Below are 27,905 nucleotides of genomic sequence, written 5' to 3'. Positions count from 1 at the left end.
AGGCCTTACCGGGGTCAAATAATTTATGTAAACATTATATCTTACCTTAGAATATTTAATAGATCAACCCGTATTTCCTTCTTTTTTATGTTTGAATATACTGCTCATCCAATCATTCATCATATCAAGATAAAAACATTGGAGTTGTTGTTTAAGAAAAGTAGAAGAAGCCAAGTGGCAAACATGGCTCAACACATAACAAACTCATTTTAATTTGATAAACATCTTAATCATATCCAAAATAATTAGTTATAAGTAGTTGATCCACAAATCCCACTTTAGGTAAGATCTCCCTTCCCTCCATTATTTGCTTTCTTCCATCTATAAATTCACTCATCTAAACCCCTCATTCCAACATCTTAAAACCTCCAACCAATCTTCACTACCATTTCCCACACATTAATTATATCATTCACATTCAAAACTCAACAACAACCAGAAAACATGATCTCTCGGCTCCCGATCTTAGGCCTAGCACTCGTTGCAACCGCACTCATGTTCCCCGCCTCGGCCCAGATCACCACTCCGTGCACACCCTCCATGATCACGACGTTCACACCGTGCATGAACTTTGCAACCAACAGCAGCCTCAATGGGACTAGCCCTCCTCTGCAACTCACTCAAATCCCTCATGAGCAGTGGAAAGGATTGTAATAAGATTATTCTTTGTTTACTGACATGTGATGATCAAACTCTTTATACTACTAGTATAATATTTTTGAAGAAACCTTTACAGAGCAATAAAATCCTAATTAACAGAGAGAACTAATAAAAATATGGATACAATAGAAAAAAAGGAGAGATAATAATATGCGAAGTCGAGATTAATAAGAAAGCAGAAGGGAAAATTCCCGCCATTCCATCATGTCTTCACTAACAGAAATAGTTATATGTTGAGACCCACAAAAAGTTCTTTGGTTTTTCTATTTAGATGTACTGGTCAAAACTTCTTTGCTCTCTCTGCTAAGTTCCTATTCATCTCTAGAAACTCCTTTGCTCTCATTTAGCGAACTTTGCTCCCTTGGCCCATCGGTTATGTCAAAGTCATCTTTGTTGCCCCAAGAAGGAACATTAGAAGACTGGATATTGGTTTCGTTAACCCGAGGAACATCAGATGGCTGGACATTGTTGTTTTCTTCCTCACCCCAAGGAACATCTGATGGCTGGATATTGTTATTTTCTTCTTCGCCCAAAGGAACGTCCGATGGTGACCAACCAACATCCTCGCCCCATTGACCTTGAGAAGGCTGCCATCCTCCTCCTTGATCATCCCAATTTGACCCAGATGGCTGATTATTTCCACCGTAATAACTCTGGTACTCTCCCTTGGCCTGTTCGGACTCTTCCTCTTGTTTAGGAAGGAAGCAACCCTTGTACGAGTTATTTTCCACAAGAGCTTGTTCCAGTTTTGATCCTAGCATATTTAAACAACTAAGCTTTATTAGCATATGCAACATTATCAGACATGATACAATTAGGAATAATAATACCAACTTAAAATTTAGTCAGACATGTAAGAAGTTCTATCATACCTTGCAAATTATGTGAGGATTCCCAATAATTATGATCAAAGATTTGGCTCGGGTAACAGCAACATTAAACCTCCTTGGGTTGCTCAGAAATCCCAAATAATGAACCTTGTCAAACTCATTGTGTTTCACAGTCGAACGGACAGTAGATATTATAATAACTTCCCTCTCTTGTCCCTGGAACTGTTCGACACTTCCAACTTTAACATTCGGATTGCCAAGACATTCAAGAGCTTCTCTTATTTTGCTTACCTGCTTCCGGTAAGGTGCAATAACCCCAATCTCTTCCTCTTTCAGCCCTTTTTCTTCTATCAAAACTTTAATCATCTCAACAGTCTTGCTTGCTTCAATCCTGTTAAACCAAGATGGATTACTTCCTTCTCTCTCATCACAGCCTCGAATGCCTATAAAAAGCAAAGGGAACTCCTTATCTGGAATTATGCCTTCCCAGGAAGTTGGGGAATTTTTATCTTTACATTGGGATCAGTTCCCCAGTATAAAACATTTCTGAGGGGAGTTTCAGTATTGCCTCGTGTGTCCGATAATTTCTCACCAACTTTGTCATAAAACTAGTATCTCCTCCACGATAGAGGTCACACTCAAAAAGTCTCTCCAGATATGAAGTGCCAAGTCCATGTACTTCAGCTTCTGTAGAGAAAACTACAGGTCCCAGCTGCATAGGGTCTCCCGCAAGAACAAGTGTTGGAATCGTGCTTGGTCAAATAATTTTTGACCAATAATAAATGTTACAAGACATTTAATTTTATGAAATTAAATGCAATAATGTCGATCTATGTTCCAAGTAGATGACCGTAGTATATTCATTTTCTCAAATCCGATTCCCGGTGAGTGAGAAATAATATATTAAAGTTGGTCACAATAAAGCTAGAAATGAGCTATGTGAAAAGACTAAAGGATTAATTAACTAAGTGTTAATTATCCCACATCGGAGATGATAGACTTCTTTGATTAAGTATTTAATCAGATGAATTATCATGTGTGATAATTATCGTGGAATAAGACTGGTGACAGAGCCCACACTCGTGCACATGCGCGCGCCTCGACCCGCGTCCCGTGCACCGGGTGCCTGGTGCCTTGGTCTTTGGGTTGTTCTTTGGAGCTGGTCGTTGAGCGTGGTTCGAGCCCGCTTGTTCTTTTTAGACCACCCCAAACTTCACGCTATCCCCGACGGGTCTTGGTGCACGTCATGGTCCCGCTGGACCCCGACGCATGACAGGAGACAAAACGTTCCCGCTGGACCCCGACGCACAACGGGAGACAAAAGGTCCCCGCTGGACCCTGACTCACAACAGGAGTCAAAAGGTCCCCGATGGACCCCGACGGGTCCATGGTGTATCCCGTCGTGTAGCATGTCCAGGTGCGTCGTGTCTCTTCAGCTCCCACTGGCTAGTGCACCAGTCAATAACCCCCGGCGGTTACAATCAAGCAATCATGGCACACATAATGGTTGTTGACTCCATCAATGCCCTGCAGGTGGACTTGGCCTATTAATAGGCATGCATCCTCTGCATTGTAGCATAACACAACACAAGCATTGTTGCATACTCCTTCTCTGCATAACTTCCCGTCGAAGCTCTGCCCCCGCCTCACTCCCGTTCGCCGGAGCTCTATTGCTAGCGGTGCTGCTACTCCAGAGACGAAGCCGTTTTATCTTTGGGGACGACACGCCAAACCGAGAGCACTACCGGGGCGTATCTCGTCTTGCGGAAAGAGGCCTCCTCGACTCGGCTTACCGCTTTCCACAACATATTTCCGTGTAATTGTTCAGATGTTTAACGTGTAATTTTCGCCCGGCAAGACTTGTATCTCACGCTTTCTCAACACCAAGACGGTATTTCTTGAGTATAGATGTGATATAGGAACCATAGCTTCTGGCTCAGAAGCTTGGCCAGCCTCGTCTAAGAAAATGTAGGAAAATCGACCTCTCTGAATGCCTGATGAATATAGAATTGAGGCACTTGCATACGTATATACGATGATCCTGTACTGTTCAAGGAGTTCGCACGGAGGACACAAAGATTGAATCCTCGTGACTGCAAAAACTGATGTAATTGGGGTTGACATCCTCAAAAGGACGTGTGTATGCATTAAGCTGAAAGATTTCATGCTCCCGGATCTGAATTTCTTCCTCATTGATCAGCCTGTCTAATATATGGTCAGCTGCACTATTTGAAGGTGCACAGGCCAGAATCCGGGCATGTCTATCTTCACGGTAAATTTGAAGCATAGCTTCAATACGAGTCTTCGTTTTACCCGTACCCGGATGGCCGTGGATGACATAAGGAGGGCCTCCTCTGCGGACAAGGATCGTGTTAACAGCCACAGTTTGCTCCTCATTTAGGTCGGAACATATAGGTGTGAGTGCTTTGTATTTCCTCAGTCTCACTTTGGACATTGCAGATGGGAACAGAAAGTTCCTTTCTAAAGATTGAGCAACTTCAACAGCTTGATACAACCGCCGCATATTTGTCCGGTTATAGTTGAACTCTACATTGTAGAGGTGACCATCTCTGTGACTACGGTAAAATTGTTGATCAAATTTCAACAGTATATTTTCAGCTTCCACTCGATAGATGTAGCCCTGCATAGTAGCAAACACATATTCAGCTTTTAAAGAATATTTTTTACCAACGGAAAGAAATAGATAGACCACAAAACTCTCTTTTTCATATAAAAACAAAAGGATATTGACAATACAATAGCAAAAGAAACCTCAGAACAGTTCTTGGAAATCATCAGGTTTGGAGTCAAAAATCTTCACAGACCAGAGATCTAACGACTCATTGGTGGTGTTTCTTATAGTAACCGAATCGGACATTGTTTCTCCGACAATTCCTGATTGAGGTTTTCTTCCTTCAATTAGATGAAACGGGACAGAAATGTTGAAAGTATCACTCTCCTCAGCAGGGTTATAGCTACAAACAGATTGACAATTATCAAAGTCAATGAATCCAATATCCCCTTTATCTCCAACATATGAGTATACATCATCTGATTTATCATTAATTGTGCCCATCACCAACTGCAGAGAGAAACCTTGCAAAGGATCTGCAGAGTTGAGGTAAGCCATGTTAAGCCACCTATTGGTCTATGAACTTTGTACACAAGATATGTGCTATTTGGTGAGATAAATTTACAGAACAAACTCAAAATGTCAGAATAAGAAGTGGTTGCTCACCCTCATCAATCAAAAGACATGACACTTGACCTACTGAAAGTTTCAGTGAACAATATAACAAGGGAAGACAATGGTGGTACATGCTAATTTAAGCCGTCAAGAAAGAAGGAAAAACACATTAAAAGAACTGATCGATAAAATTTTCAAATCAACTGATAGAGTTGGTGTTACACTTTGGCTCGCACTACATGAGCAACAATTCTAGGCAAAAATTCGCTCCAATTTCTACCATTCTCAAACCTGGTGTAAAATTAAGTAAATAGCAAGTTCTAATTAATGAATGAGAAAAACCTACACCTCAGATTCATAAAAAAATCACCAGCAGAAAACACAGTATCAGTATGAATTCCGACTTGAAATAAAATGAAAAAGAAAAAGGAAAAAGCAACCGAATCCACATTTAAGAATACATCATAGTTGCCTAATGTTATACTCGTATATTTTCTGGCAAAATGTAGCTAAGAAGATACTCATGCTTATCTGTCAACTAAGAGAACCAAAACTTTAATGAAGGAAATAATTCAAGGAAACTAAGAAAATCAAAGAAATTAATCAAGAGTAATTAACAAGGACACTGAGTGATCGGCGATTCACCACAAATAAAGGAAAACGGTGACACGAAAAAGAAGGCAGTGTTGATACTAGAAGAAATCAAATGCAGAAATGCAGTTAGTGAGAGAGTATACAAACTTGTAAAGGTGCGGCAAGAGAATGGAAAATTGATTGGCTACGTTTACGAGAAGCAGAGGAGAGTGTGTATCAGTGTATGTGCTATTTTTGCCTGTATAGTATACTCTGCAAACATTGCCATTTACGTGCTTTTTGGTATCACCCACTCTTTTTTAACTTATTACCTTATACCTCCATTAATTGAGACATTTTGACACACTTTGACTTGGACACTAATTTTAAAAAATTGTATTTAAGAGTTTCTATTTATCATTTTTTGTTGTCCTATTTTAGAAGTCCCGGTTAAATTATTCTTTAAATGTTAATTGACCTCACATTCCATTAACATTTTTCCACTCACATTTTATTATAAAATCAATATATAAAAGTTGGACTCACGTTCCACTATCTTTTTTCATCAATTTTCCTTTATGTTCCCTCTGTCCCAGTTTAAGAGTAAGATTTAGTTATGACACGGGTTTTAAGAAATTGGTGAAGTGTCTAATAAATGAAGTGAGGTAGTGGTTATTGGAGTGTGTAATCATTGAAGTGAGGTAGTGGAAAGTGAGACCCTTTTGACTTTTTGTGTGTTTAGGATTTTGTTTTGTTTTATTTTTATGAAAGTAATGGCATTTGGGTGTAAATTTCATCAACAATGGGGTTAGATTTTATGTCCAGATATGGTAGATTCTAAATGTGACTCTTAAACTGAGACGGGTTTAAAAGTCAAAATGTGACTCTTAAACTGGGACGGATGGAGTATTTCTTAAAACTCGTGTTGAACTCAAATGGGACTCCTAAAGTGGGACGAAGGGAGTAATAAAAAGTTTGTTGAAAAAGTTAGTAAATATTTTATACTCCATATTAAATGTAAATGAGAATGAGTTAGTAAAATATAGAGACTATTATCAAAAGTAATAAGGACTGTGAAAAATATTGACTGATAGAGCATAAAAAAAACTAGTGGCGAAGAGATTACGAATTAGTTTGTGTTTGGTAAAGAAGTTTAATAAACAAATCTCTTTTTCAACTTATTCTAATACTATTAGTGCGTATTTGGTAAGGAAGATATATAAATAAACAAACATGATAAAAAAAACACCCATTTTAAATTATTTTTCAAATTAGGAGTACGTATTAATGAATATAAACCCATTGGGTCATGATCTATGGAAAACACTCCTTAACCAAATAACTAGAGAACAAATCATAGCCACAAGATCAAGAAAATCAAGGGCTAGTATTAAAACATGTAATTTTCTAATTTAAGGAGAAATTAGTTCCCTCAATCACAAATTTACTCCATAATAACAAGGCGGGGGTATTATGGTAATTTTGTAAAAGCTTATCTTTTTGCTGACTTCCTTCGGCTTCAAAACCTTGGCTTCTCTCTGGTTTCCAAGGTCATTGATGCGAAATTGAAGCGAAAATCAAATGGAAAGCATGCCTCTGTATTGGAGGAGGCGAAATTGCGATTCAGAGGTGTCGGCATTAAGGAAATTGGTGAAGATGGAGCGGCGGAAAGCGGATGTGGCTCTCGCGGAGATGGAGCGAGAGAGAGGGCAGCCTCTGCCACGGCGGCGGAGAAGCGATGGCCATGATTCAGCGGCTGCAGCGCGAGAAGAACTCGATCGAGACAGCAGCCAATCAGTAGTGAAAAAGTTAACAACACTGAAGAGCGATGCGTAGCTTTCTTTGGAAGATCAATGTTATTGTGAATCTTATCGTATTGTGATAGTTGTTTAAATCATGTTTTGAATATTTGTGTATGCTCACATCATATATTTGTATGTCATTTTTCAGGAAAATAAGAGAGCAGAAGGGGTCAGAATGTTGATTTGTTGTTAGATTTTGTTGAGGATTATGAAACCATAATATTGAATTAAGGTTGTAACAAAAAACCGTTGTCACCATTCAAAATTGAAGCAAGAGTGATGTGTTTTGTAAACAAGAGTGAAGTAAAATCATGCTAAGAGTGATGTGTTTTGTAAACAAGAGTAAAGTAAAGTCATGCTACGAGTGATGTGTTTTGTGAATAAGAGTGAAGTAAAATCTGAGTAAGAGTGATGTGTTTTGTAAACAAGAGTGAAGTAAAATCTGAGTAAGAGTGATGTGTTTTGTGAATAAGAGTGAAGTAAAATCAGAGTAAGAGTGATGTGTTTTGTAAACAAGAGTGAAGTAAAATCTGAGTAAGAGTGATGTGTTTTGTAAACAAGAGTGAAGTAAAATCTGAGTAAGAGTGATGTGTTTTGTGAATAAGAGTGAAGTAAAATCTGAGTAAGAGTGATGTGTTTTGTAAACAAGAGTGAAGTAAAATCTGAGTAAGAGTGATGTGTTTTGTGAACAAGAGTGAAGTAAAATCTGAGTAAGAGTGAAGTAAAACCTGAGTAAGAGTGATGTGTTTTATGAACAAGAGTGAAGTAAAACCTGAGTAAGAGTGATGTGTTTTGTGAACAAGAGTGAAGTAAAATCTGAGTAAGAGTGATGTGTTTCGTGAACAAGAGTGAAGTAAAATCTGAGTAAGAGTGATGTGTTTTGTGAACAAGAGTGAAGTAAAATCTGAGTAGATTTCTCTTCAACAGGTCCGAAAAGAAAAACTTGGGGACAGAATCACCGCCCTACAACAGTTGGTTTCACCTTTCGGAAATGTCAATTTTTAAATAAATTTGATTCTTTTATACAAAAAAAATCAGTTCATGAATACTAAATAAGCTTTGTGATAAATTGCATTTTCAGACTGACACTGCATCCGTGCTCCACGAAGCTATCGAGTACATCAAGTTTCTCCATGATCAAGTCAATGTATGTTTCACTAGTGATTCAATTTTAAGTTCATAAGAAAATTATCAGAATTAATTATGAATCCGTGATTTAATTTCAGTCATTAAGCACGCCATACTTGAAATATGGATCTCCATCGATGCAGGTACGACTAATTAATTCGATTATGTTGTGTAAAATAATTAGTTAGTGCCAAACTTTTTTGTCATATCATGGTTTGGTGTTATTGAACAATGTAGTCCATATTTGAACGCAGGCAGGAGAGAAAGCCAAGGATGAAGAAGGGGTAACAAAGGTCCTCAAAACTCAAGGGCTGTACCTCGTCATAATATCAATGAATGAGTGCGGCGTTGATATGGTGGAGGCGGATGATGAGCTCGGCGGCGGAGCCTACATCGTCGCCGCCTTCATCGGTGAAGAACAGCGAGTCGCCGGAGGAGAAGGCCGAGAAAGGTGGCGCTGTGGTTTCGAGCTATTGGGGAATTTCGAGACCTAAGATTACGAGGGAGATTTGGAAGGAGATTTGAAAATCTGGAAGGAAATCTGGAAGGAAATGAAACGTGATTTTGAATTTCATAATGTATTTTCCAAAAATACCCTTGGCCTATTTTGTATTATTAAAATAAATAATATTTGTTCCATTAAGATGTGTGGCTGAGATTTGTTTTCTAGTTATACACTTAAGATTAGTTATATCTTGATCACTCCCCTAAACCCATTAGTCTGTATAATTATTATATGTAATTTTCATTTGTAGTTATATACAATTATTCCGCAATTGAGTAATTAGGAGTAATTTTCTTAAACTTCAAATCTCAGTAATATTTTTTTCTGCAACGAATATAGATATATTTTTTTAATTTTTTAGTTGAATAGTGGCGCACACGAGTGTTGATGGCCTTATAAACTAATGAATCACAAATCATATGAACTTAGACTCTCAATCGCCTAAAATTTATCATCTGTGCAAGCCAGATCAAATTTCAAGCATAAAATCAATTTTTCGATTTGGCATAAAACTATAGTAACAGAAATAAGGGAGAACACTTAAATTTCCTTAACAGAGAAATCTCTTAAACAAGAGGAAATCTCACCCACGTAGTTTACTAGATTCACCTAAATTTCCTCAAGCTGCAATAATTGATGCAAATCCAGCAACAAGAATTAAAGTCTGGTGATAAATAAGTGAGAGCCGAGTCACGCTGCAGCAACGGGTGGTGTATCCTTGATAGACTTGCGCCATTCATATTCCCTTGCCCCATCTTTGTCCACGATTTTGATTAAAAAGTTTGGTGGGGCTACAAACAGCCTACTACGGATTTCCGTTATGCACTTATCAACCAACTCGATGGCCTCTTCAACAGTCATGTCCCGGCGGTAGAATCTATCCATCATGGAGAGTGCAAAGTAGGAACCGTAACCGAATGCTGCTTTGTCAACCTTGTGAAGTGAGGCAATGTAATCGATGAAGTATAGAGAAGGGCCTACGTCCTTGTCATATCCAGCCAGGATGATATTCACCATGTATGGATTCTGAAACCATAGCAGTTTTAGAGGTTGGTTAGAATGTTTGACAGAATATCATAGTTTTAATCTTGATCCCTCTATATCAGAGCTCTAGTTTGTAGAAACGGAACACAATTGGAAATATACACCCCTCACTGAATGCTTCATATTCAAAATAAAGACACTTTGTTCAAGTGGGAAATTGACATGATGAGTCGTATTGTAACATAATGCAACTCTTACTTAATAAGAGTAAAAACCAGACAAACAGAACTAGAAAGAAAAAATAAATTACAATTCAATACAAAGACACAGACAAGTTTGAAGAACAAAGCCAGAGAGGCTTTACACATGCTATGGTAACGATTAAATGTTAGTAGTAAACAATTAGAAAAACAGGTTTCAGAAACATATGGTTTGTATAACCAAAGTAAGAAGGGAAACAAAATATCCACAGAGAATTCTTAAATATATACAGAAAAGTCCAGCTAAATCAGTAATAATATAAAACTGTCTGGACTCTGGAACTAGAGCTGAAAACAATCTTCACACATACAAACATCTATTCTTTCAACATACGAAAGGGTTTTCTACCACAAATTCACAATTACAAGAGTAAGGTTCAATGATGAAGGAAACAAAACATTTAAATAAATAACTCCTGTGCATAAAAGCTCATCTCCACAATACATTAAAATACAAAATAACATGATAGTTCGTTTCGCACGTACTTGGATCAAAAATAAATTCACTTGTGAAATTTTTTTAGAGAAAGCTGCATGACCTTATAGCTATAAACCAACATTTCTGTTCTCCACAACGTAAAAATATCAAAGTACCAATTCAAAAGGACCTAAAAATACCAAACATTCGACTCAAATTAAGTCAAATACTCATAAAGAAAACTCAACAGAGCTGTATTACCTTCCGCAAGGCCGTTGCAAGCTCGCCTCTGGTGAAGTTCGCAGCAGCTGCAGTGGTCAGAGGAATGCCATTACGGAATTGGTATAAAGCTACATTCTTCTGTACGTACTCCGTAAACTGAGCCCTACAATCTCATTCACAGAAAACTAATTGTCACTTTTAAACTCAACATAAAAAAAAATCTGCAGCCAATAGAAAGAGCAAGTAGATAAGTGGAGCAGCCATGAATTTCAAATTACAAGAAAGATTTGTTTTAAAACATCTAAAGAGGACACATAACATGTGAAATCAATATAAGTATTTAATGTAGGGGCCTATTAATTTCACATAAACATAGTAGTACATTACAATGAAAAAGCTTTAAAGAATTAGAAGCTCAAACAAATGAGATGGGAAGATAGAAAACTGTCAAAAGAATGCAATGTGAGAAACTTGCACTGAGCAAATCATATAACACTATGAAACAACCACAATGCTGCATTACTACAAGAAACTACTTTCCATTTGTTAAGAGTTGCCTAGACTACCTTCTTGCTTTGATGCCTTTCTTTAACAATTATGTAATCCAACAATAAGGCTTCTCAATATTTAATTTATCAGGCACAGCGAAATTCAGAATCAATACAAAAATTATACAGATAACGTGAGTAATTTTACCAAGGAAACTCTCGTACAAAAATATACAACAAACGCAATAAAAAAAACAAAGAAATTGAGTCATTTTGGCAATCAATGCGAAGAAGATATTTCACCGGTCGCCTGTCTCGCCGGAGGCGCCCATGAGTTTGTGAGAATCTAGGAGCATGATCTTGTCCTCATCAGTTTTGTGAACGAGAATGCTGTGGACCGCCGATGTGTCCGCCACCACTATCGCGAAATTCTTTCCAACCAGCCCGAAAACTGACTCCATTTTTTCTGTTTGTGAAGCTAAAATCGGCCGGCTTCTGCGGTTTTTGTTCGGGTATGAGTTTTGGCTGGAATTTTTGTTCTCAGTTGGGGCTTTTGAGCTTAATAACTCACTCCTCTGAATGGAGTAGGCAAGAAGAAGCCTAAAATCGTGTCGTTAGAAGCAAAATCTCGCGCATCACGTTTTCTCTTTCTTTTTCTTTTTCTTTATCTATTTTAATTTCAATGGCAAAGTATAGCAATTCACAAAGGATATTTCTCGTCATTTTCTATACATATCATTCTACTTAATTTTTGTACGAGGTCACAACTCATACTCCTACTTTAATAATTTTAATTTTTTAATAAAATATATAAAACAATATAAATAATTAAATTACTTCATTAAAATTGCTAATTCTAAACAATTAAAAATTAAAACTCATAGGTATTTACATTGTATTTAAAGAGTTCAGAATTTGGAATTTAAAAAAAGAGTTAACTGCATTTTTAGTTCATACATTTTCTGCAATACACATTTACCGTATCTATACTTTAAAATTGCACTTTTGCAGTCCTTATATTATCCATTTTGCTCGTTTCAAGTGCTTTTGCACCTTTTCAATATTTTTCGAATAAAAATACCCTCAAATCCATTAGAGGATCATTTTTGTGCATTTACTCTTCAATAACTTGAAATGAGTTTTGGGGTACGTGTAGGCATGCACAAGGGTCGAAAACCGCCGGTTCAGGGTCATGAACCGGAGGTTCAAGGGTCGGGGAATGTATGAACCTGAACCGGCCCGCCTAGCTCCCGGCGGTTCCGGTTCCGGTTCAAAAAACCGGCGGGTTACGGGGCGGTTCAAAACCGCCGGTTTTCGGCTTGAACCGCCGGTTCCGGGCCGGTTCGACGAATATTTTTTTTTTTTTTTACATTTTTCAACTTTTCAATTTTAATCAACTTACATTACACTTTTCAAGTTTGTTTTTTTATGAAATGTGAGTAAATAAAATTGAAAAAAATACGGATAAAGTTGCAATTTTATTGAAATTGCATGTTTACAAATTACACGTTACAAGTTACAACAATTACAAATTGAAAACATATGGCGGTCTTGAAGTCTTAAACAAAATTTAAAAACAAATGAGACTACTAGTGAAGAACTAATTACAAATGACAAGAAACGATGTTGAAGTTCTTAAACGTATAAGTGTATTATATATATACTCTTAACCGGCGAAGAAGATCTTTCTACATAACTAAATTAAGGACACCTTTAGCAATTCAACTTTAAATGTTGAGTTTCGTCTAACAATCAACAAATATAGTAGAATTGTCAAAAGTTTCCCTCATTTAGCCGTATAGAGAAATATACTTCATCGACTAGAGTATATACAAATACAATTATGTAATTGTTTTTGCATATACAAAAACATATGGCGGTTCAACCCTAAACAGGCGGGTTGTCCACGGTTTCCGTCAGAAAACCGCCGGTTTCTGACCGAAAACCGGCGGTTTCTGACCGGTTTTGCAGGCCTACACACTCCCTACGGCCTAGCCTCTGAAAAGTTGCCGGAACCGTCAGAAACCGGCTCCCGAACCGGCGGTTTACCCCGACAAACCGGCGGTTTACCCCTCAAACCGGCGGTTTACCCCGCGAACCGCCGGTTCCAACGGCTATACTAAACCCCTACGCGAACCCTACGAACCCCTAACCTACGAAACACTATTTAACCCTTTGAACCGGCGGTTCGAACCGTCGAACCGCCGGTTTTGAACCGCCGGTTCAGGTTCAATATATTGCCGAACCTGAACCGGCCCTTCCGACCCTTCAACCCTTCTGCCGGTTCAACCCGCCGGTTCCGGGCCCGGTTCCGGTTCATGAACCGGCGGGCCCGAACCGGCGGTTAACCGCCTGGCCGGGTCGGTTTGTGCATGCCTAGGTACGTGGTTTGTGATTCATTTGAAATTTTGTTTGGAATGGTATAGTATGCTATTCATGAATACATAATTGAGCCAATCCAATTCATGAATCCATAGTTTGATTGATTGGGTTTATGAGTTATGAATTAAAATTTATTGTTATAGGATGCATTCTCATGGAACTATATTATTTTTAAAATACTAAATTCTATATAAGTGTACATAAAATATATTCAATCCTCTAAAACTATATAAATGCATATTCCCTCCGTCCCATTTTAGGAGGGTCTTCTCTACATTATTCTCTCTCTTACTTTACCATTTCTGCACTTTAACTAACATTTATTAGCATGATTTTTACAAAACGGGTGTGCAAAAGTGACCGGGACTCCTAAAGTGGAACGGAGGAAATATTAAATTAGGATTTGATAACAAATTTTGAAGAATTTAAGAATGGACATTAAGTGAATAAATGGTGTAACTCAGTAGAAAGTATAGAAATGTATATGTATGTAAAACATTTGAGGGGCATATGCCCCGCCTACCAATTCATTGGCGCCGTCCGGAGAAGAAATCTGGTATACTCGTGAAAATCGAGATCGAGGTCGGGTACTGTAACAAAGTTTTTAATCTTCAATTCATGTACGAATATAATTTTAGATTACAAATCTTTATAGCCAAGTCAAATTTGGTAGACTCCCTCTGTCCATGAAAAATAGACAAGTTTTGTCATTTTAGTCCGTCCAAAAAAATAGACTAAATTAAAAAAAAGGAAGTTTTCAACCAATACTAATCATACACATCATTTTAAATGTGGACCACATAATCCACTAATACTCATTTCACTATCTTTTCCCTTCCTCTCTTTTACTTTTCTTATCTCTCTCTTACTTTATCAATTATATATTAAAACTTATGGCATTTACAATTTTATCTATTTTTCGTGGATCGAGAGAGTATTTGATTTTATTAACAAACTCATTCTAAACGGAATCACGCATGAGGATGAAAAAAAGACGAAATTGGGCCAACAAGCCCAAGTAAAAACTTCACAAAATTTTATTGCTTCAATATATATTGCACAATATTTAAGAACTCACACCTAGATCAATAATCATGTTAATATTTTTCATTTTTTTTCACTTGTATGTATATAAATTATGTAAAAGTCAAAAGCTTTTTTATTCTTATATTTTTATTTCAAATGAAATATTAAAATTAATAAATAAAATTTCGTTTTGTATGTGCTTAGCATATTTAAGAGTGTAGTTAAACCGTTTCTTATAGTTTGGGGTTTTCAAAATTAAATGAAAATAGGTTATTTTATAAAATAATCGAAATTCGTATCATAAATTACACTTAACCTAAGAATTAAAATTACAACACAACCTTTTGATTTGTTAATTTAGATGATTTCACTTTATCATTTAACTTGTTCACCTTCGACAAATTCCATCTAAAAAATTATACTCACGTCATTTCCAAAGTATTACCAAGTTGGCTGTGATATATGTTTAAGAAAGTATTAGATTGAATGTTCGTTGTGAATGCAGAAATAACCTCACTTTAGTAGAGTGTGTTGTGTGAGTAAAGAAATAGTTAGTGGGGTATAGTAAAAAGAGAGAAGTGTGCATTAACTGAAGACGCTCTAGTAAAATTGGCAAATTTTGAGAAGATGCGATATAAGAGCATCATTAACGCGAGCGGGCCGGACCGCACCTGGGTCCCGGCCCGTGGCCCACGCGTTAAACGAGCACATTTTCCGGCCTGGGACCATCCCGGTGACACAGTCGCGTCCCGGGGTCACTCTCGGGGTCCGGCCTGACCGGCGATGGAGCTTCCGGGGCCGTGACCCGTTCCGTCCCGGCCTGGCATTGGAGGGAGTTCGGGCCGGTCCTGGGCCCCAATTTCTGAATTTTTACGTATTTGGAAGAGGAAGAAGAGGGAGGAAAAGGAAGAAAAGGGAGAGGGGCGACGTGTTGACCATTTTGATTTTCAGATTTTAAAATTTTTTTTGGCATTTTTTTAATGTTCTAATTTTAAAATTTTTTTAGTTTATAATTTATTATTTTTGTATTAAAAATGAATTTCTCGTGTTATAATTGCTTAACGTTTTTTAATTTTTATAAGTAATATAGGCGAGAGTTGTGAATAGTACAATTTAATAGCTTTGGTCTCGGATGGGCCTGCAGGGTTAGAAGAGTTGTAGGCTGAGACTCAAATTTAGGAGAATGATGACGTGGAGGAGACTTAGAGCCTGAATTAGGGACGGAGTTAATGATGCTCTAACTCGTAAAGTTTGACCTTGAATCGGTATATACTGAGTCGAACATATAATTTGATTTAATAGTACTACTTACTAAAAAAGAGAAGATTCCTTTTGCTGAAGAGGCAGCGTAATAATTATTATCTTTGGACATCAACTTTTATGGACATAGCATCAAAACAAAAATAAATTTAAAGCTGCATTTGCTTATCATTAAGGTTGCATTCTAGAATGCTTCATCATCACTAAATTAAAGTTTCCTCAACATTCCTATCCTCTTTAATCATTTGTTATTAATTAAAATTTTCGATGATTAATGTTCGCATCATGCTAGAATCTTATCATTAGTACGGAGCACTAAATCTCCAGTTGCTAATTCAATTTGAATTACTAATATTTGATTGGAAAATGTTTTGGAGACATAATGTCTAAGACATAATGAGGTTAAAGTAGTCATTTTAGCTTGTTTTATATTTTTATTTAAATAAATGTTTTGTATATATACCATACTACCCTTATGCATATAAAAACATTTATTTATATATAACAATTACTTGATTAGGAAAGTTGTGTGTATTTATATGGATGGCTTGATTTAAGCAAATTATACTCAAATTGTATGAAGTGTATTAAATACTCCTATGATGCTAAGTCACGAATTTTATTTTAAAATATAATTTTAAATAATGAATTTAAACTTTATTTAAATAGTACATTATACAATTATATTTTTAAAATTCTAAACTTATATGTACTTAATAAATTTAATACTCAATCTTAATTTTATCATTACAAAACATTATTGAATCTAGAATTTATATGTATAAAATTAATAAATCAATTTAATTGCTTGAGTTCTTAGAGCATCAAAATTAAGATTTGAAATTTATACATGTTTTAATTTATTAATGGACAAAATGTTAGGGAACAACAATTTAAATATGTATACTAGAATTAAATTGTCAGATGGTGTCAAAATAATTTAATTAAGTAATAATTTCTAAAGCTAAAATAATTTAGCTATATAAATTTAATAGTCATATTTCACAATTAAATTTTTTCATTTTTTATACACAACCCTTTCTTTCATGAGATTATAACAAGTAAAAAATTAAGTATATATACATACATCTATTTACTAAAAGTATTTTAAATTTAGAATTTTAAACATTATTAATAACAAAAAAATTGGACGTTAATAACTATTACTATTTCGTTGGATGATAACACTAAAAAACTAAGTATGTATATGCATGTAGTCATTTTTATGATTCAGAATTTAAATAATTATTTAATACTAATAAAATAATTTGATGAGAATGACTATTACTATTTCGTTATACTAGTCTTTTACAATTTAGAACTTTAACGATTATTTAATAACAAAATACTTGGATGCGAATGAATATTCCTATTTCGCTGGGTAATAACACTAAGAATTTAAGTATATATACATGTAGTCATTTTATGACTTCAAATTTTAATAATAATTAATAAAACAATTTGATGCAAATGACTATTATCATTTCACTAGATGATAACTAGTAGAAATTAAGTCTATAACATATTTATACTACTACTATTTTACAATTTAGAATTTTACACATTATTTATAGAAAAAAAATTATTGTATGTGAATGACTATTATTATTTTGTTGGACGACAACACTAACAAATTAAGTATGTATATGCATCTAATCATTTTTACGATTCAGAATTTTAATAATTATTTAATACTAATAAAATAATTTGATGAGAATGACTATTACTATTTTGTTGGATAATAACAATTAGAAATTAAGTGCATATATACATGTAATTATTTTTATGACTTAGAATTTTAATAATTATTTAATACTAATAAATAATTTGATGCGAATGACGATTACTATTTCGTTGGACGATAACACTAAGAAATTAAATATGTATATGCATGTAGTCATTTTAATGACTTAGAATTTTAACAATTATTTAATATTACTAATAAAATAATTTGATGAGAATGACGATTACTATTTCGTTGGACGATAACACTAAGAAATTAAGTATGTATATGCATGCAGTCATTTTAATGACTTGGAATTTTAACAATTATTTAATACTACTAATAAAATAATTTTATGAGAATGACTATTACTATTTCGTTGGACGATAACACTAAGAAATTAAGTATGTATATGCATGTAGTCATTTTTATGACATAGAATTTTAATAATTATTTAATACTAATAAAATAATTTGATGCAAATGACTTACTATTTAGTTAAAGAGTGTAATTTGATATGAGTTGACTTTTGATAATAATTTTATTGATGTATATTTAGATAAAAGATAGTAATTTGATATGAATTGCCTTTCCTTTTATGATTAATTGATATATATTTATTTATTCAATTATTATTTAATTCAAAATAAGGGTATGTTAGTCTATATAATAATTTGGTTTATGTCAAATTGACATAGGGGTATTATGTCTTGGAGACATTATGTCTCTAAATCATCACCCTATTTGATTTGATATCATAATCTAAATCAACTAACGAATTCAAAATCGTATATAAAGAAGAAGAAAAAAACACTTCCTCGTGTATTTATTATATCATGGGGTTTATTTCAACTAAATCTCATCGTTAGCAAATCAAGTCCAATTCTTAAAGCATGTTAATAATATCACAACCGCTTGATAATATAGCCTATCCATTCCCCCTAATTAATTTTTGCGCCAGTTTAATACTGAGATTTAAATTTTCATTTGATGTTAAATTTCAAAATGGATTGAAAACTTTTGAAATCATGTTCATATATCATATGTTAGGATCGTCGACTGCAACATTAGTTTGATATTGTCCATTTTGAGTCAAGCAGTCAACTTACCATATTTAGCAAAAGTAATTACTTGGAGATATTGGCAACATGGGATCTGATCCATTGCTAACAACAATTTAAAAAATATCTATCATTAAATTAGTTAGCAACTTAAAAGATGAGTTAGCAATATAATACACCCCATGCAACATAATATAAAGTTTTGCAGATAATGAAAATGCTGAAACAAGCATCTTAGGTTATCCTATAAAATAACTAATTACAAATGTAATAAACCAATTAGCATATGAAACCTAAACCTGACACTAAACACGAGCATGCTCTCTCACAATAATATAAGAAATTCCATGCTTGTAAGGGCACCCGCAACGCGTGCCGCCGGCGTTCCGCGTGCCGTTCCGCCGGAACGGTTTCGCCGCGGTACGCGTTGCGGCGCACCATTCCGCTCCCATTCCGTTCCGCATGCCGACGGCACGGAACGCGGCACGGCTTGTGCCGCCACGCGCTGGGGCGACATGGCGCTCCCCGCTTCGTGCGTGCTTCCCACTCGCCGGCCCGCGATGACGCAATAATTATTTTTTTAAAAAAATATATTTTTAAAAAAAAAATTTTAACGGTCATATTACTGTTTTTTTAACTTTTTTTTAATTTTTTTTATTTTTATTTTTATTTTCTTATTCTATAAATGCACCTAATTTATTACATTTCACACACAACTACACATCTACTCTTCCTAAACCAACATCAATTCCTCTCCAATTTTCTATTTCAATCTCCTTCACAAAATGTCCAGCGACGGGAATTACGGCGGTGGCGGCTCCGGTGGGTGGGATCTCAACGCGTTCGGCGATTGGGAGACCATGTACAACACACTTGGTGGTTCCGGGTCGTCGACGCCGGGTGGGTACCAACCACCCACTTTCGATGTGGATGCCTACGCTCGACCACCCGGCTCGCGGCTTTCTCAGGGTTTGTCCCAGATTCGGGAGGATATCCCCGTTGAACCCACCCAGGGAGGAAGCCGAGGCGGTGGAAGCTCTAGGGCTGCGTCTGAGGCACCCGAGGAGGAGGAGGAGGAGGAACTGGAGGATCTGGGCCGGCATCCGTACAACAACGAAGAAACTAAGGCGGTGTACACCGCCTGGCTCACCGTCTCGTACGATCCCATCGTCGGGAACCAACAAGCCGCCAAGTGCTTCTGGGAAAAGGTCCGTGATGTCTACCACCAGACTAAGCCGAAAGGGGCCCGGAAGCGCAAATATACAATGCTCCGTGCTCACTTTGGCCGAGTCGACGCACAGGTCAAAAAATTTTGCGGCATCTACTCGGCCGAAGTGGCGAACTACCAAAGCGGAGCTTCGGGCGCCGACATTCTGAGGGCGGCTTTGCGCGTCTTCTACCAGGACACCGGTCTACAGTTCAAATATGTTGATATTTGGCAGCTCGTCAAGGACGAGGAAAGGTGGGCCGGCGGTGTCCGCTCGAGCTCGGGCTCAACCTCAAAGCGCACGAAGCACACGCCGAGCGGCAACTACTCGTCTGGTGACACCGGTGAGGCCAACGAGGGTGAACCGCAGGTGTTTGGGGGTACGGGGGATCCAACGCCCGACGAATACGGGGGATCCAGCCGTGGGCGCCGTCGGCCGCAAGGGACGAAGGCGGCGAAGGCGGCTAGAGCGAGGAAGGGCCGAGGCGAATCAAGCCAGTCGGCCTCGGGATCGGGCTCGCGGGGAGGCTCGGACACACTTATGGTGGCGTACATGACCGCCACAATGGCGGACACTTCCCGCTTCTCGTACGCCCAATTCACGGCCTGGTGGAACGGAATTGTGTATATGGCAGCACAACTTGGCCTTCCGACTCCCCCTCAACCTCGACCGCCTCCGGAGGATGATTCGCCGGCGGAGTAGTTTTTTTATTTTCCCACGTTTAATTGTGTGTTTTTTATTTTGTGTTTTTTATTTTTTTAGGATTTTAATTGTGTGCTTTTTTTATTTTTTTTAAGTTTAAGTTGAATTTTTTTTAATGTTGTGTGTTTTTTAATAAAGTGTGTGTGTTTTTTAATAAAGTGTGCTTGTTTTTTATTAAAATGTGTTTATTTAAATTGAATTGGGTTGGAAATTAAAAAAAATGAAATTGAATGAATAGTAATTTAAAGAACGGTTAAGGAACGGTTAAGGAACGAAGGGTTGCAGGTTCCGTTCCTTAATTAAGGAATGGAGTAAAAAAGTACAGTGGGGCCCTCAAATAGTGGTTTAAGGAACGGTATAGGAACATCGTTGTAGATGGCCTAAGAATCACCAACAAAAGTATAATATATTTAAAATTTATATATAATTGAATGCCTGATTGAATTAATTACAAACTTACTAGTGCGCAACCCCATGCCTGTCGACGAATGTTAAAAACAGTGACAACAAATTACACAGTAAAAGACAGATGAAAATTTAACCTGCAACATCTGCAAACATATTTTTCAACTTTTCCCCTTCATTTTTTTCCCACAATGAAATGGAGTAAAAAAAAAGCAGACAAAGAGAATGATGGGAGGCAACCAAGAAACAACTTTTCAGCATAAATCATTGGCCAAATTTCAGTACTATATATTCCTTTTTCATACCACGTTAGCAATGAGTGTTAAATCACATTCTTTTCTCTTCTTTTTCTTCACTCATGATACTAACAACAAAACAAAAACAAAAACAAAAACAAAAATAAAAACAAAAATAAAAATAAAAATAAAAATAAAAATAAAAAAGAAAAAGAGGGTTCTAACTCCCTTGTCAAGAATCTAGGTCTAACACATAAAGAATCTCAAAAATCAAAAGAAAAACAAGAATCCTGCATTCCCACTTGGATGATCATTATAACAACTGTATGAGCTCGAGTATTCGACAATCAGGGGCCGTGGAATGACCAAAACACGATACCTAGTCAACGAGGTGCATTTGGAACTCGGTATCAAGGCACGTCGTGTAAAGTTAAATATCTACATCTGATCCTGATGAAGATATGAGGGAGTGAATTAGACAAGAAAAGTCAGACGCATGCTAGCATTTGTGTTGAAAGGTGATGAGGCATTGGCTTACCTTTCTTGGTTGTTGGACAGAGAGATGTCCCCATCGTTCCTCTCCTAGAAAAAGCCCAGAGATGGGACACGAGCTGCACACATGGGGCAGCTTTTAGCACACCTTTGGTATCATTTCAAGCTACAATGTTTACTTATTCGTGAACTGATTTATAACAGAATCGAACACATGAAGTAGACACTAATCTGTAGATCCTATGTTTCGAAAACACAAGTATTATGCAACTCAACATGAAGAACTTAGGTGTGAAAAAGACCATTTCAGTCGCGTGTATTTTTCTGGAATATTGTTCAATGTGCAAATAGGGATGTAACAAAAGCAACTCAAATATATAGATATAGAGGTTTAGATATGTGTGGTCCAAACACGGCTATATTCGCATATACTCTGCTGTCATTTAGATAACAAGGAATGCACAACATGTCAAGAAATGGAGACAAAGTATAAATCAAAGGCATGATGTTTACTCGTACCAGATTCATTTCGTCCCTTTGTTAGAAGAAGCAGAGTTCTGTATAACCATGTGAGTAAGGTAACAGCTCGTCCACCTCGATTCTTGAGCTTGAGCAGCTCATACTTTTCCTCAGCCGGTTTGGTGTTGACTCAATCTCCGCCCAAAACACGCCTGAAACAGGTCTATGATCCGAAAACTTGGACTCCCCACGAACATACAATAATTGCTGAAGGCCACCACCATACCACAAGATTCGATCACACCTTCACATATCAAAAGCATTTTGTATAAGCATCCGTACAATTTTCAATATCAGGGGTATGCGCAGAAAACTTGATTCGTACCATGCAGGTGTCCTTCGTTTCTCCTTAGGATGCAGGTCGTCTCCAGAATATCTATCTGAGTTATGTGAGTATTTATAAGTAGGAGGGAAATATATCTTCCCTTCTCTCCACCCATCAAAAACACGACCTCGCCTCTGCTCCATCCGCAGCTGTAAAAAAACATTAATTTGAATTTGTATAGGCCAATATGCAAAGAATAACAATTCACATAATTCTCAAATACAACTCAACAGATTTAAGATAATTAAAATCATACTTGGTCCTTTTCCAATAACGCTCGCCAATTTTGCATTGCAATAAGTGCTTTAGCAGAGCGGTAAGGCAGCGCTATTCGATAGTTCAGATCTCCAAGCCAAATAATTCGACTACAATAAATTGTTTGGCATCAGTAAGCAGCAATTTTAGGTAGACTGGAACTAGTATGACAAGGCATATAGGGGATCTTACTCGTGTTCAAGAATGGTCTCGGGAGCTTTCTCCTCGTTGGCACTGTTAACTCGAGGGAATCTTGTTTTTCTCAAAATCTCCATGAAATCAGAATTTCGTCGTAGCTCATCGCCTTCTTTCTGACCGGATGTCAAGTGACTGCACAAGAAGCAAAGGCTCGTTTGATGCAATAACATGCTAATCGAGATGGATCCCTGCAGTGATATTACATCTCAGCCTATTAGTAGATTGTTACGCTATGAACATTGATTTATCGATGTAAATGCATACCTTATTTCCGAGGTAACCCATCAATCCTCTTCCAACGCACGAAACCTTGATGTTCTTGACGTGTTCTGTCAGCTCACTCCGAACCCAAACAGTGAGATATATCCCAACCATTTGCTTACTAGCTATTAAAGAGTATCTCGAGTGTCCGGGAATGGAGTACCCGTTTTCCGGTGGCTCGTACGCATTGTAAGACATCGGCGAATACAAGACCGTGCTAGGTGAATCTCCAGGAGGATAATCTTCATCTGAACCCAAGCGCGAAAAATCACTCGCCCTCTGGCCCCACGAGTAATCGCTCGGCCTCCTACTGGATGAGTAGTCACTTGCTCGGGGTCCGCATGAATAATCACTCGGACGTCGGCTAGAAGAATAATCACTTGCCCTTTGGCTCGACGAACAGTCACTTGGCCTATAACCCCTCAGATCATAGTCGCTAGGCCTATGACCGAAAATGGCTCGATCACACACACTGTACCTCCGATCAAGACGAGGCTGAGGGGCAGACATGTCATTCTCCATTCTCAACTGTGGCGTCTGGAATGATCGACGGGGGAAGAATGTTGAGGCCTTGTGCCTGCTTGACCCCTCAAAATCAGCATTCCACTCAGCAACGGGATCAGGAATAGGCGAGGGAGTGCAGCGCCCGCTGCCGCCACTCATGCCCGGGGCATTGTTCAGAGTTCTCTTAATGAGAGCAAGCCATTTCTTGGCAGGACCATTGTCTTCAGCACCAAGAATGTTACCAGCATTGAGAGGAACTATCTCTTGAAATCTATTCATATTGAAAACAACAAAAAAAAATTCAAAAGATGTATAAAATAATTGGTTTAAAATCAGATAATTACAAGTCCCCTCACAAATAAGAATCATGAATCATACCCAAGCACATATATATCAGCAGGAGGTGAAGAGTGGAGCCAATCATCTAAGTTCAAATTGCCTGGCGGTGTCTTTCCTCCCACGTTCCATGTCGATACAAAGAGACTGCTCGAAAAAACACACAACTTCAAAAACTTCATGCAAAGAAGAGAAATTCAGAAAATTGATGGCATGAAACAAACCTGTAGTTCTGTATGTTTATGATCTGAGGGTGATCAAGGTATGCTCTCCCACGCCTTGAACGTGAACGGGAAAAGGAGCGCTCGATGTTCCTTGCTGATTTTTCTGCAGAATCAAAACTTTAGTAACCTCTTCATAATTCATAATCAATATCAGATTATCAGCATAAAAGAGAAAGGAAACCATGACAAATTTATAAACAGCCTAGTTAGATACAACATACTAAATGTTATTTTAATAAACTTTAAATTCTCTACAGATCCATGAACTTTAGAGTTTTTAAGATTCAACATTAGAAATATGATCCCACAGACCTGTTTTAATTTTCTTGACTCTGGATGGTTCCCTCTCAGAAAAGCTGTTCCTCCATTCAACATCACCACCTAAAGAGAGAGAAAAATAATATTTATGTAACTTCTAATACTGGATTCTCTAAATCAAACAGCCCCTTGATCTCTGCTAATTTAGACATAGATATTCACCACAGCAGTTGAACCTTTGCAAACCAAGGTTAAGTTCAAATTGTGCAGACCTATTGAAGTGAAGAAAAATATATATATCTTGTTTTTGTTAAAAATGTAATTTAATAAGGAACCAATACAATCTTGATTGTTTTTTCAATAAAAGACAAAACCAGTGAAAGACAAAACAGCAGAATTGTAAATCAGAAAATTGTTTGTTTTCATTTGAAGCATCCAATCGAACAATATCACTAAGTGAGGCAGTGAAAGACACAAACACACAAATTGACCGGAAGAAGAGGAGAAACTACAAAAAAAATTAAAATACTAGAAAATATGTCACCCACCTCCATAAACAGCTTCATCAGCCTGAAACTCCTCACTTTTACTCTTGATATTGAACCATTTTCTGATCAGTTTCTTGGACCATGAGAGCTTCACATTACACCCAAAAAAAAAAAAACTAATCTCAGCAGAAAAAAAACATTACATTTAATTCAGCAAATTGAAAAAACAAAATAAAAACCTTGGATTTCTTGGAATTTTCATCTGTCATCTTTGCACACTATTCTTTCATACGGCAAGCTTCAACACTTTGCACCCGACCCCCACCCCCACTAGACCAACAAAATCTAAACTTTTGCTCAAATCAAGTCAAGAATAACAAAAATATTATGTTCCCTGTCTTCCAATTCTTCCAAATCGCAAGGCTGATGTAAAAAAGCAACGAAATTCTCACATATGCATCCTCAATTTCGGAAAAAGCTTCAATCTTTCAGCATTCGAACATCATGGCAAGAATCTCTCACAAGATTCAGTCTTTTCTTTCTTGATGAAAACGGTTCACACTGCACACAGACACAATAAGCCACTGAATGCGACTGTATGAGAGAGAGAGAGGAGAGAGTAGAAAAAGAGATAGCAGATGAGTAAAAAATGAGTGTGAGACAAGACAAACTTAAGAACAAGAGAATGCCAATTTGAGAGGGAGAGAAAGAGGGAGGAGGGCTGATTTTCTTTTTTACAATTTCAATTTCAACTTTTTATTGAAACTGAGCCTCGTTCTCAGCAGCAAAGCATCAATCGAATTTGAACAAGAATAAAGTAAGTAGTGCGCTAGTATCTTAATCACACACACACACCAGTGTTAGTCCGAAATGCCGGCCCAGCATGAGAGGAGGGGGGCAACGGGCACGCCGTTTTGGTACAGTGGAATTCATAAAACGACCTGCCCGAAGACCTGCCCCTTCCTGGTCAGCAAAAGCGATGAGAGATTTGGTAAAAAAGAGTAAATATTTGTTTCCTCTTTGGCATTTGGTGATGCCCACAAAGTTAAAGCAGATAATAAAGAAAGCCCATATAAAGAGAGAGTTTAGTCTGTAGCAGCAATTGTAGCAGAACAGAACCACCATTTTTTTTTTATCTATATCTATTTATCTACAGTATATGATTGATTCTTGAGTTATTCTTTTTAGGTGTTTTTAATGTTGTTTCTGTTTCTTTAATGCTACGATGTTTGTTTCCATTTCCTTTCTTGGGCAATGCGAATTTATATTTTTGTTTGCATGGATTAAGGAATATAGTTGTCAATGTTATATTTTTAATAGAATCTTGAGCATTCTCATGAATTATTCAATGTGCATTTTGTGACCATATTATCACCCTCTATCAAGAATTCTGATGGGGGAGTTTTTGTGGTATGTTGCACCATGCTAGATCAATACTCCTACTTCTTTTAAAAGAGAGATCAATTTGTCATTATTATGTTTGTTTACTAGTACTTGACTTGATTTTGTCCTTGTAAGCTTATGTACATTATTTTCTTAATACCCTAAAAATCAATTGAAGTAAATAAGTTATAGAACAAAATAGGGAATAAAGAATATGAATTAAATGAGTGAGAGTGATAGATAGAGGGTAGGGACTAGGGTTTAAAGAATGTTGTTGAAGAAATTGATGCTCAAAATAGGGCAGTTGTAGTGCCATCGATACAGAGGCAGATGTCTAAAATTGTGGATGTCTGGTCATCCTTTTCAATTAACCACTAATAATATCACTATCTCTTATAAACATATCTATTGCCACTTTGCTTTATTTACTTCCCCTAAAATACAAATTTGGATCATAACGATAATCATAATCTTGAATCTATGTCATTACCGAAATTGAATATATATTGAAAGAATTACTAGTACAATAAAAGGCACTTAGTAGTATCATTAATTTAATTCTTACTTTATTCTTATACTTAGTTGACCGGCCTTGAAAATATGCAAAAATGAAAAGATTAGTTGTCCATGTCTTTAATTTGTGTAAGCTTGCCACCAATCAATACTCATCATTGTTTATAAGGGGTTTGGACAATTAAAGCAACAAATTATTTATGGAGATTATGCGTATATGGGAAAATTAGCAGTATCTTAATTAGCTGACGGCGCAAGTGCTATATTTGGTCCCATAAATCATAATAACCTTAGTTAAGAACAACCAAAAACAAAATAAATTAGCATATTAATAGTGAAAATAACTCCACTAACTATATATTTAAGTGAAGCACCCACTATCATTTTAGACCTTATTTTCGGGTCCTCAAATTTTTGTGATGATTATTATTTTGTATAGAGCCATTTCTGCATGGTTGGGGGAATTCTTTATTATTGGGTGGATGACTTGATTGTCAAATTTAAAGCCCTTATGCCCCATCATATTGATTGTAGTGCAGCGTGTTTGGGTCATGAATATATAATTACATGAATAAAATCGAAACAAATATGACCTTATCGAAGTATAGTACTAGTTAATATCAAAGTTTCGCTTAATATAGCTTTAATTATAAGTAATTTTTTCCCAATAACACTTCCAATATTTTTTCTTTTATTTTTTCAAAAGTTGGATTCATCCACTTCAATCATAAGCGATGTCATTTTAGATACCAAAGATACTGCGCTTTTTTAAAGGCTAGAAATAATTAATTTCTATACTACAATTTACACAATTTCAATTTATTTGGCTTGACTATAATATTGAATGTAATCTGTTTGAATCGCCGCGACCAATCGACACACAAAGAACACTCTATTGAACAATCTATCGAACACTAAGTGTGCAACTACTGGAAATGAATGCAAGGACACAGTAATTACGTGGTTCGGTTCAAATGAACCTACGTCCACGGGAGAATCACGATGAAGCTTTATTCCACTGAATCAAGATTACAAACGCACACTACAAACTCGAAACACTCAAAGAGAAAATGCACTCTAGAATCTTTC

At 36.7% G+C, this 27,905-nt stretch overlaps 3 protein-coding genes and 1 pseudogene across 4 annotated transcripts; all 4 read right to left on the bottom strand.

The window, feature by feature from the left end:
• Nucleotides 1-918: 918 nt before the first annotated feature.
• Nucleotides 919-4,400, bottom strand: LOC121793927 (annotated as a pseudogene).
• Nucleotides 4,288-4,810, bottom strand: LOC121796958 (probable RNA helicase SDE3; the record flags this gene model as incomplete). Its single annotated transcript, XM_042195710.1, has 2 exons — nucleotides 4,729-4,810; nucleotides 4,288-4,598 (listed from the first exon to the last, which is right to left on the bottom strand). Coding segments are annotated over exons 1-2 (393 nt in total), but the record flags the coding sequence as incomplete, so codon positions are not given.
• A 4,349-nt stretch (nucleotides 4,811-9,159) lies between these two features.
• LOC121793451 (proteasome subunit beta type-2-B-like) lies at nucleotides 9,160-11,691 on the bottom strand. The gene is made up of 3 exons (XM_042191455.1): nucleotides 11,361-11,691; nucleotides 10,609-10,732; nucleotides 9,160-9,711 (listed from the first exon to the last, which is right to left on the bottom strand). Exons 1-3 carry the CDS (start codon nucleotides 11,516-11,518, stop codon nucleotides 9,376-9,378), a joined length of 618 nt encoding a protein of 205 aa, XP_042047389.1. The 5' UTR covers nucleotides 11,519-11,691; the 3' UTR covers nucleotides 9,160-9,375.
• A 9,364-nt stretch (nucleotides 11,692-21,055) lies between these two features.
• On the bottom strand, nucleotides 21,056-25,727 carry LOC121795865 (type IV inositol polyphosphate 5-phosphatase 7-like). 2 transcript variants are annotated; one of them, XM_042194512.1, is made up of 13 exons: nucleotides 25,592-25,710; nucleotides 25,160-25,481; nucleotides 24,981-25,068; nucleotides 24,487-24,555; nucleotides 24,175-24,277; nucleotides 23,993-24,097; nucleotides 23,114-23,885; nucleotides 22,844-23,037; nucleotides 22,653-22,761; nucleotides 22,397-22,545; nucleotides 22,072-22,315; nucleotides 21,599-21,671; nucleotides 21,056-21,510 (listed from the first exon to the last, which is right to left on the bottom strand). In XM_042194512.1, the coding sequence occupies exons 2-11, from the start codon at nucleotides 25,187-25,189 to the stop codon at nucleotides 22,093-22,095; spliced, it is 1,842 nt and encodes a 613-aa protein (XP_042050446.1). In that variant the 5' UTR covers nucleotides 25,190-25,481; nucleotides 25,592-25,710; the 3' UTR covers nucleotides 21,056-21,510; nucleotides 21,599-21,671; nucleotides 22,072-22,092. The 2 variants fall into 2 exon arrangements, with proteins under 2 accessions (XP_042050446.1, XP_042050447.1); XM_042194513.1 differs by having other exon boundaries at nucleotides 25,160-25,727.
• Nucleotides 25,728-27,905: the final 2,178 nt, after the last annotated feature.

This window comes from Salvia splendens, chromosome 3, assembly GCF_004379255.2.
Source record: "Salvia splendens isolate huo1 chromosome 3, SspV2, whole genome shotgun sequence".
In the NCBI taxonomy this organism is placed as follows: domain Eukaryota; kingdom Viridiplantae; phylum Streptophyta; class Magnoliopsida; order Lamiales; family Lamiaceae; genus Salvia; species Salvia splendens.
Note: the sequence above shows the minus strand (reverse complement) of the source record. Positions and strands in the feature narration are given on the sequence as shown.